The sequence below is a fragment of the Oculina patagonica genome, chromosome 12 (genome assembly GCF_052425735.1).
Source record: "Oculina patagonica isolate OP01 chromosome 12, crgOcupat, whole genome shotgun sequence".
Taxonomy (NCBI): domain Eukaryota; kingdom Metazoa; phylum Cnidaria; class Anthozoa; order Scleractinia; family Oculinidae; genus Oculina; species Oculina patagonica.
Window position 1 is genome coordinate 20,006,467 of NC_135769.1, and position 11,271 is coordinate 20,017,737.

Here is an 11,271-nt window from a genome sequence, read left to right on the forward strand (position 1 = left end):
GGTAAAAAATAAGCTTTGACTGTTGATAAATTTTACAGCCACTAACATCACGGCTTAACTGAGCAATCACCTCACGGACAGACAAACATCACCGGCTGACATCTTCTACTTGACTCTGAAGATGACTTCGATTGTCGAAACGTCAGTCACCAGCAACACTTTCGAGCTACTCCGCCCAGACATTCACACTTTCTTAACTATTGATACTCAACTTCAAACCACTTACTATGATATATCGCTTTGTTAACTTTTCAAGGTGACTGTATTCACATCACTTGCGGCTATATTTACCACGAGCCTCATTAAAAACACTATTTTCCTTCTCTCGATTGCAGCAATCATTGTACCGCTCAACCCATGTGGACGAAAACGACGTGCAGACGATATCCCACAAGTGTGAGGTGCTCACTCCAGAGGAGTTTAAAAGACGCTCTCAATCTCTCGATACACCCGGCACCAGGAATCGTGTGTTCTGCTGCATAGGTAGCTACGATCCCAACAGCGAGACGTTACAGACGGAACTGTGATATGCTCGTGTATATTATATATAGCGTGATGCGTGGAGTGCGTAGCGAGAATCGTGATCACACAGCGTTCTAGTTTGTTGCGTTCGGAGTTACAAAAGCCATTAGCCATCACTGGTTGTCTTTCTGGTTGAGATGAGCCAATCAGAGATCGGATGTCTTCGGAGGCGGGAAATCAGTGACCCTAGCAACCAAGAGCTATCTATCCATTCTACTAGGACAAGATCAGAAAGCGCCAAGTTGATATGTTGGAAGAGTTTAGTTATGACAAAGTTACTGTTGGTGATAGACATGTAATTTATATCCAAGTGTTGTTGATGAAACTGTGTGCCTCTTATTAGAGCCTGCGTCGATTCAGAATAAATGAAACACGCAGTTAGATGGATGCCAGAGCCGAGCTACGCCTTGAGTAGGACCAGCCTATAGGTGGTAACGTCATCAATATCGATCCTGCAAGCGGGAAAAGTTGAAAATGTTATAATAACGAAAGTTACTCCTTTTCAATTTCTCCTTTCTGGTGCTGTAACTGGTTTAGCGAGTTATGTAACGAACGACGAGACTGGTTTATGTTCAGTCTAAACAAGGTTTTATCCATTTCACCCGTGATTCTCGCAAATGGTACGATATCTATTCATAAGCGTTCTTTATCAAGTTTAATGTTCCAGTTTCTTATACACGCTTTGTCAGAGCGATAAAATCATTGTACATAATTTTCATCATTTAATTCTCGACCGCCTTGATGCTCATTTTTTGCAGCTTTAAAACTTGTGCGAGTAAAGGATCTTAAAACCGCGTCCCGCGGGAATCCCGCGTGTGCTTCCCTCGTGGCGCACGCGAAACTCGCGTCACGCGTGGATTCGCGGCAACGACAGCCTCATCGCACGCGCGTAGTCCTCGCAAATCAAATTCTTAATCACTTACTTGTTTCGGATACATAATTTCACGCAAACGAAAGAACTACTAAGTATTCTCTCCTAACCATAAGATTTAAATCATATATTGTGTGCAAAAAAATCTAAAATATTTTTTTAAAAGGAAAGTGTGGAGAGAGCATGCAGCAAGAAATGTTGAGTTTTGTACTGTAGGTTAAATGTAAGAAAAGACTCAATCTTTGTAAATATGTGTACAGCCTTCTTCTAAAGATATGCTTTTGTAACATAACTCTACTAGCTCGTGCGGCGAAATCTCTCGTTTATATTATACAGAGAAAATATAATGAATATCTAGTTTTAGAATGAGAAATAAAGTTTTAGATTTTCTAGCTCTGTTGTTAGTTTTTTGAAGGACACGTTCATTACCGTTTGCTTATAGCTCACTTTGAAAAAGGGGGATGGCCTGGAATCTAAGTGGGCGCGCGAGCGCTTATGATTAATTGGGTGGATGCAACCAACAAATACTTCGGAACGGACACGCTGTTTACTTGTTAAAGAAGTTTGCTATTCAATTCTATGCTTTTGGGATTTCTTTCAAACTCACTTATTCTTCATCCCTTTCTCCTCCTTCGTAAACAATTAGAATTCAAAATATTCTAAAAAGTTTATAGGACCTTGCGCTACTGACAAACCTTCAATTTGACGTCATTTTTAGATACTTAAAACCTGGAAAAAGTCATACTTAACTGTAGAAAGAACTAAGTATTTGCAAAGGTTAAGGCTTTTTTTAGCCCAGTGGCCCACCAGGTCAGAGCTTATCCCGCCTTCCGTAGCATCAAGGACTAGCAGTATTTCTACTCCTTCCTAAATGGGATGCGAGTCCATCGCAGGGTTACCCCCCAGCAAAATGATTTCACCGGTACCCATTTATACACCTGGGGTGAGAGAGGCACTATGAGAGTAAAGTGTCTTGCTCAAGAACACAACGCAATGACCCGGCCTGGGCTTGAATCTGGACCGCCCGATCCAGAGTCCAGCGCGCTAACCATTAGGCCACCGCGCCTTTGCAAAGCTTGAAGTAAAACCCGCAATCGGTGTTGGCGCGATCAAAACCAACTCGTGTTTACTCTCCAAGGCCGTCAACAGATCGACCTTTGAGATCTTTCACAGAAATTACCCTTCACTGCCGGAGCTAGTAATCCATGGTTTATAACACACTGACAATGCATATACCTCTGCGGGTTTTTTTAACCAAATGAGCTGAATCGGAGGGGACGGGGAGCAAAGGGTAGACAAATCTAGAAGGGCGGAGAGAAGTAGCCTGCGAATACAGCCGCCTCTCATTCGCTCCCGCTACTACGTGCGAAACGCCTAGCGGGAGCGAATGAGAGGCGGCTGTATTCGCAGGCTAGGAGAGAAGGTGTGCCATTTCTTTCTCTAATTAGAGAGGAGAAGTAAAAAAAAAATTCTGGCAAAAATGAGGCCGGGCTTTCTGAACCCTCCTGATTTGCCGCTGATAAGTGTCGGTTTGACCATAAATTTCTTAGAAACACGCATTTTGTAAAATTTCGTCGACGTGATTAGCTCGTAATGACCTGTTTGTCATTCCAGTACAAGAACACGCTGGGCAATTCTAATGAAAAATGGAACCAGGCCAGCAAATCTAACTAGCTTAGAACGCGCGTTTTCAACTTAAATATCGGCAAGCTAAGGAAACTTTTACTAAATAAATATCATTTTCAAAACCTGTTCATACGTTTGCGTATTTCTGATGCGAAGTTCCACGATATGGGAATAAACTATTTCCTCTATACGCCGTAATTAAAACAGCTTTAATTTTAGTTTTCTCAAAAGACTGGGATCAATTTAGGTTTCTGGGAAACTGCTCACCTACCCCTCCCCAAACCTAACATTTTGCCCAAAGCGATAACTAAGGGTTAATGTTAGGTTTGGGGAGGGGTAGGTGAGCAGTTTCCCAGAAACCTAAATTGATCCAAAGACTGACCTCTTTTTTAAACCCTTAATTGAGTCGAAATTTAAGTTTTGTCATATTATATATTTTAACCCATTTTTGGCAAATCTCCCTTTCTTTAGGTCCCGACAGCCAAAAGAAAATAAGGGGACCCTTATTTTCTCTTGCCACAGCTTGTTACGTTGGCATTGCGTGTCATTAGTTGACGTAATGTTACTTAGCAACGAACCGACGTTAAAAACTGCGGGCTCAGTTTTTGAAAAAGGAGATACTTAATTTAGCAAATGCGTGTTCTCATTTCTGACAGTAGCGTATCAAATCTTGCTCTTGAACCTCCATCACGAAACTGCGAAAAACAGTTACAAAATATTTTTGTTGTTGTTTTCTTCTCAAGTCATATAGCTGCAGGGCGTTTGTCGGTATTCATTTGGTTAAACCAGGCACAGTTACAGAAAGTGAAAATGTTTGATGCCGGTTAAGTAATCTTTCTGTATCTCATCTTTCCACTCAGTGCATAATCTTCGTCCTCTTCTCGATAATTTCTCTTTGATAGTTCCTAATCCGCTAAAGAATGTTAATTCAAGAGCGTTATTTTGAGTACAAGGATCAATTGACTTTCAAATCTGTCTCTACTCAGGCATAGTCGCCACTCAGGCATAGTCTAAAACCTGGACTGGACTCTGGACTGGACCCTGGACTATGGACTCTGGACTCTGGACTCTAGACTCTGGACTCTGGACTCTGGACTCTGGACTCTGGACTCTGGACTCTGGACTCTGGACTCTGGACTCTGGACTCTGGTCAAATTTTTTTTAAATATCTTCATTAAATATTAAAAAAAGTTAAATATTAATATAAAACCGGATTGATTAACAAATATTTTTACTTTTAATTTGTTAATTTTCTTTTTATTTTATGAAAATTTTTATTTTATTTTGAAAGCGTCTTTCAAAATATCATGATAAGGATGTTTTGATAGCGACTCTTGTGCAGTCATGTACAGGGAAGCGTCCGAGTTTTTGTGCCTGTTTACCATTTAACACGGCAATTAAGTTCGACATTTTGCATGCCCATGCGGTTGCTGCGGACCTGCTCCCGAGTGACGGACGTTCTGGTGTTTAACGAAGCCAACAACTGTACCCGTAACTGAACGTGTTTTCTTTCTTTATGTTGAGCGTATCGATGCGAACAGCATAAATCGCTTTCTTGACAAACTGTTGGAAGGATATTTATTTTCCTTTTATAAGGCCTAAAAGCACGATGGTATAATAAAAGGCAGACAGGACGTAGACCATGATTGGACGAGAGTAGTTTTCACAAGATTTTTATCAAGGCAGACTACTTATTCATTGTCTTGTTAAATGGTAGACAGGCACAAACACTCAGAAGCTTCCTGGAACATAATTGCACGAAAGTCGTTATCAAAACATTCTTATCATATTTTGAAAGACGCTTTCCTTTGTCGGTGACGTAGCAACAAGCTAGAGGCCCGGTAATGTAGTAAATTTGGGTCAAAAATTTCACTGGTTTCATGTTTTAAACACGGTACATAACACAAACTTTAAACCAAAATTCGAGGAAGTAAGTAAAGATTGTCTTTTAAAGTAAAGATTCGAAATATTTTTTTAAAAAGTTTGGCACCTCTGAGAGCAGACAGGGCGTAGTCCATAAATAGACTGGGAGTAGTTTTCACAAGATTTTTATCTAGACCGACTTCTTAGTCATTGTCTTGTTAAATGGTAAAAAGGCACAGAAACTCAGACGCTTCCTGGTACATGATTGCACAAGAGTCGTTATCAAAACATTCTTATCATATTTTGAAAGACGCTTTCCTTTGTCGGTGACGTAGCACCAAGCTAGAGGCCGCGTAATGTAGTGAATTATATTTTTTTGGCCGGAAATTGTACTGGTTTCATATTTTCAAGTTTTACACGAGTCATCACAACTTTTAAACCAGAAAACGGAGAAAAAAAGTAAATATTGTATTTGCAGTGGAGATCAGGAGAATTTTTTTATCCATCACTGGTAACGAGGACAGATTTGCATCTCTGAGAGCAGACAGGGCGTAGTCCATGAATGGACGAGAGTAGTTTTCACAAGATTTTAATCTAGACCGACTAGATTAAAATAATAAATACTTTTTTCCCTTTATTATTGCCGTGTTAAATGGTAAACAGGCACAAAAACGCGGACGCTTCCCTGTACATGACTGCACAAGAGTCCCTATCAAAGCATCCTTATCATGAATGAAAAATTAACAAATTAAAATTAAAAATCTTTGTTAATCAATCTGGTTTTATATTAATATTTAACTTTTTTAATATCTAATAAAGATATAAAAAAAAAAATTGACCAGAGTCCAGAGTCCAGAGTCCAGAGTCCAGAGTCCAGAGTCCAGTCCAAAGTCCAGTCCTGGTTTTAGGGTTTTAGACTATGCCCTCTACTCATGTAGACCTGCCGCTATCGCTAGAAACAAAATTAAATACGTTTTTTTTGCACGCTAAGTATTTAACTCGACGCTTAGGCAGTCTGCTTTCATCACAGATTCACAAAGCTTTTATAAACCGAGCATTTGGTTTTTTCTCAAAGTAAAATGGTGAACAGATTAGTGCGCGCCACCCTAGACGTTTTCGAAAATCGTTAACTCCGCCCTGGATTAAAAGGTTCGAAAAGGTGGACGCGGATAGCTATTTCCAATCGTTAATAGTTGGTACAGAGCATATGTTTTTCGAAGCTGGAGGTCAGATTTAGATAAGTATGATACTCTATCCGGCTGAGAGATATAAGACAGTTATTAAAATAGGGGCGTTTCTACACTGCACGGTACAGCATTTTTTCGCCTCTTGTCTTTAAGTTTTTCACGCAAAAGGCGCAAATCCTTGTTTTTATTTTCATTTTTAACTGAGGCATAACAAGCTTTGACTATCAAAGGGAATAAGACTACAAAATAAATACTTTTTCAGGTACAATTTGATTTTCGAATTTTACTGTAAAATCTTATGACTCTCTTAGTGACTTCGTACTTCTTAAAGGCATCGTTATCCTTCACATATTAATTAGTTTCCCTTAGGAGAATTTGAATTTCAATCCTGAGGTGATCCACTTCTTTACTCTCATGAGCTCCATAGGTTACTTCATTATGACAAAGTAGAAAGGAGAAATTTAACATTGGTCACAACTGAAGTTTAAAGGTTTGAGGTATTTTGGTTTATTTTGTAAATTTAAGGAATAATCTCCTCTTCCCAAGACGGCCATTTTGCTTTACAATTTCTCGCGTTTTCGTTTCTCCGAAACAAGGGGGCAGCCCTTGGTCCTCTGCAATGTATCAATGTGAAGCTACTGATTAAATCTGTCGAATTTACTTAGAGAGAAAAATCTTTCTCGTTTAAGCAGTCTATGTAGTAATCAGATTGTCTTGAACAATACGTAGAGCATCTTATTGTTATGTTAGATAAACAAGTGCTTTGTTTGTTTCGTAGGTTATTTTGATCCAGCGTTCAATAACATTCGCAAGCGGAAAAGGTAGACTGAAAAAATCTGCTGTGTAATTCACCTGAATAATGCAATTATGACCTTTCTAGTAAATTGCACGTAATGGCTAGAATATTAAAACCTGTGGCCTCTTAATTAACTCATGTGTTTGTTTTTGTTTGATTGTTTTTTTTTCTGTCCTCAAAACCGTCTTTCAACACCAGTTAATTAGAGATCTTTAAACTTGTTCATCGGCTTAATGATTGTCGAGTTCGTTTCATTCTGCCAAGAAGCACTCACTGCACTGGTGGTGACTAGCTAGTAAGAAGATCGGCGGAGGGAGGGGGAGAGCAGTTTGATGAATAAAATTTAGGCCCTTTGATGCTCTGAACGCGTAATCATAGACCATGAGCGAGAGTATTTTGAAAGTGGAGAGAAGGGGAAGGAACATCCCCCCCCCCCCCCCCATGCTAGCTTAGATTCTTGGAATTTGAACGAGACTACTAGTTTACTCTATCCTACGTTTGCACCGCGAGAATCAGCTGTCCTCTTGGGGATCCTCCGAGTGCACGTGGGGTTTAGACGGCCGTGTAATTTTGGTCTGGTCAAGTGTTTTAAGTCTTAGTGTTTTTGCTTTGTGGTGGCGGAGGAGGAGGGGATGTTCAGGCGATCGAGACGGGACGTAAATGACGAATAAAAATCGTTACAGTGATGCATATATTATCTAACATTTTTCCGTTGTAAGTTCCAGACTTGGAACTGTACTGTGTTTTGTATTGATCGTGTCTAAAAGTACCCGCGAGAGGACTACAAATAACCTGAAAGTTATTACAGGTAAAAAATGGTTCCATTTTGCGCATTATTTATTTTTCATTAATATTTCTACTGGTACATGGTCGAAGAGTTTATTTGTTCTTCGACAAATCCGATCACATCAACTTTTATCATCTTGCCATATAAAACTATAGCTTGCAAACAAACATGGGGAATCTTACGGGGGAATTTTCACTCATTCGCTAGCCCTGATACAAAAGGAAGGTACAAAAAGTTAAATTGAAGAAAACGTTAGAGTTGTTTGCCGAGATAAATTCAACATCGACTTAGCTATTCCTTACCTAGACTCCTCCTTGTTTCAATGTTCACCTGAAAGTTACTTGTCAGTTTTACGTACTCAGTAGGCTTCGATAATATTGCCGCCCTTTTCCCAACTTCCCGTAGGACTCCGACTTTAACTTTCAGTCGCCCTGCGGTTGTTCTCTTTCCCCCTACTCCCCGTACATGTATACCTACAAATCTGTCCTTGTGAGTCTTACACCCCCCAGCCCCCCTTCCCCCATCCCGAGTGTCTCTTTCAAGATGTAAACTTGCAACATCCCTGTCACTTAGCAAATCCGTGACGTTTGGACCCCAAAAACGACAAGGGTAATCTCTTTATTTTCTTGACTGAAAAAACGTGGTTAAACAAAGTGTGAAGTCTCATTTCTGACAGTTCAAATCGTGTCAAAAATCTTTTTCACGAAACTGCGAAAGAGTTCTAAAACCTTTTCAGTGATTCTTTCAAAGCTAAACACTGAACATGCATTATGTAAGGAAAAGTCTGATTTTCCGAGCTTCACAATCTTTCTGTATCTCATCTTTCTACTCCGTAAATAATCTTCATCCCTTCTCGGTAATTTCCCTTCGCTTGTTCCTAATCCGACAAAGAATGTTAATTCAAGAGCGTTATTTTGAGCACAAGGATTAATTAACTCCCAATTGCCTCTACTCATCTATCTCGTAACAAAATAAATCATTTTACTGCATGCTACATATTGACCTCAACGCTTGGACAGTCTGCTTTGATCACAATAATTCTTAAATAAGATGTGTAAAGCTTAAGCCTCTACATGTATTAACAAGCCAGCGCGTTTGGTCTTGATGAATAGATTAGCGCCCCGGATTTGAGTACCGCCTAAACGATCCCAAAAAGGATAAAATCTTCAACTCCACCTCAAATTAAAGGGTGAATGACTATTAACTTGCTATACTTATTTTGAAGCTGGGAGGTCAAATTCTTTTTTTTTTAAATTTAAAAAAAAAAAACTCTGATACTCGATCTATCCGGCTGAGCGACATAAGACAATTTCTCAACTGTATGTTAGAAGGCCAAAATTAGCGTTTGCCGGAGATCTTAGGAAGGTTTTGGGGATTTTTCGCCCCTTGTCGGCTCACTTCACCAACCACAGCAAGCAAAAACCCTGGCAGATTCTTACCCTAGACTGAGCTATAACAGCTCTAAAAGCAAGTTATAAAACTCTGGGTAGTCGGCGTCTCATAATAAATGATGTAAAGTCACGATTTGTCCTTAATTAATTTTATGGTCTGTTGCTACTTATTTAGTTTTTTTTTATATATATATATCAGCTTATAAATATCGCATTACTTATTCACTGTGTTGTTCCCAGAGACATCTGCATCGAACTTCTTCTCAGTTCTTTTCATACATTTTCTTTTATCTTTCTTGTGAGAATTTTAATTTACATCGCAAATTAAAGAATTGCTTCTTGCTATGTCTACCGTAGTTCCTTTTTTGCAAACCTCCTTACTTGAATTTGGTTATACTTAAGCTTAAAAGGTCAGTTAAGGAAAATTTTAAACTGACTACAGTAGTTTAATACTTGAGCAGATTTCAAGTTGTCCCCTCTCTCTTAGCCAGCTATTTCTCCTTTCAAGTCTGGCGTTTTCTGCCCCGGGATTTTCCAGTTTTCTAATACCCTGCAAAACAGAGTTCCCCTTCTGGCTTTCAGCTTGGGGAGAGACGAGAAGTCCCGTTTTCGTCAGCCCAAAAGAGATGGGTATCTCTATCTCGCAGGTTCCTCAGTTTTCTGTCCAGACGATCCATTAATTAGGATTGACTATTATCTGTCTAGCCAGTAAACGCCACACGAAGTCGCTCAGTCCTGCAAAGTGCAGATAATAGATCTGTCGGATTTATTAGACATTGTAAAATCCTCTTGTCTTGGTTTGTTCATGGAGTAATCAGATTGATTTGACGGGTTGAACAGCTACTAAGTTTTGTTAGTTCTTTTGTTCCGTGGCGCTCAAGGAGCTAGGATCAATAGCAGTAGCAACCCGATAAGTTAGGATCACTCCAAGTCGAATTTCAGTTAGTCGAGATCCTATTTTTTTTAGTTCTTGTCAAGGAATAGATCGACGTGCCTCCCAAAAACGATCCTCAGTCACTACTTTCTTGTGCTTAAGGCGAAAGTAACATGTTTGCCACTTCAAATAAAACAAACAAAATAAAATCGCTGAATTTAGTTCGTCTTGTTAGAAGTTCAACGTTTTGACCCGAGTCTTTGACTGTAAAAAAAAAAAGAAAAAAATCATCTGATAGATTAACTGACTTATCTTATTGTAAGTGCAGTGTAACTAACGACCTTTCTGGCAATTAACAAAAATCCGAACCAAATTTTTTTGTTTTCCTAATCGTAACCTTGCTTTGACCATCTTTCAACACTGGTCAATTAGACTTGACTCTGGAGATCCCTAGACTTGTTTATCAAAAATAGACATGGGGTGAGAGTTTTCTGGAGAGCGCGCAGCAGGAAGGAACATCACTACCCTACTCCCCCTCCCTTTTATTTTTTTAAAGAAGCCATGTCACGGGCATTTCGTAGATTTTTGGTCTAAACTGTTCTGAAATTAGTGGTAGGCAGCTTAACCCATGAAAAACATTACCTTTGAACATCTAAAGGAAGATATAATTTTAATTTGGGAACAGAAATCAAGCTACGGCTATAAATATCGATTTTTTAAAAACGCGCGGAAACAACTTGAAAAAGTAAGCCTTACTTTTTAAAGTTGCAATCCGTGTCCATCCTAGCCATACGCAGCTAAAGATGCTCGTTAACAGTTTCAGTGCTCTAATATAGCAAATTTTAATGAAATAGACTATTATTTTGAGGTTTCCTGCGACACAAATATACAATTTCGGCTGTTCAAAAATCTGATAATCCCTTTAAACTTTTCTTTATAGTGGACCAGACTAAATTTTGTCCTACGTTCATACGATTTCCATTATATGCCAGGTTTTTTGGATTATGATATGAAAAGGATATAAAACAAGTTAACACCTCCCCGCCTCTTCCTTTGGCCTCACCCTGCCTGACCCTGCTAATCATTTCCTTGGGAATATTCCTATCGCGTGAATCGGCTGAACCCTCGATCGGGTGGAGTCAAATTCCTTGCAATTTTGCTCTGGCTATTTATTGTGATTGCCAGGAAATGACCTAGGAAAGATAATTTCATACCGGGGACGCTCCGAGTTCGGAAAAACAGTTCAAGAATAAGACTAAAATTTTTTGCTTCAATCCGGAAAGATTTCGGAGTTGTTTAGAGCCCTCGGTAACGCCAGCGTTCTGTCAGCGTGCACTGGAATGACAAGAACGTA

At 39.4% G+C, this 11,271-nt stretch overlaps 1 protein-coding gene across 1 annotated transcript in view; it reads left to right on the plus strand.

Annotated features, from left to right (window-relative positions):
- Positions 1-1,785, plus strand: part of LOC144632660 (uncharacterized) — a 34,760-nt gene extending 32,975 nt beyond the window's left edge. Inside the window, 1 exon segment of the mRNA XM_078491343.1 lies at positions 336-1,785. Within this exon segment, the coding sequence (XP_078347469.1) occupies positions 336-527 (192 nt within the window). The 3' untranslated portion in view covers positions 528-1,785.
- The last annotated feature ends 9,486 nt before the right edge of the window (positions 1,786-11,271 follow it).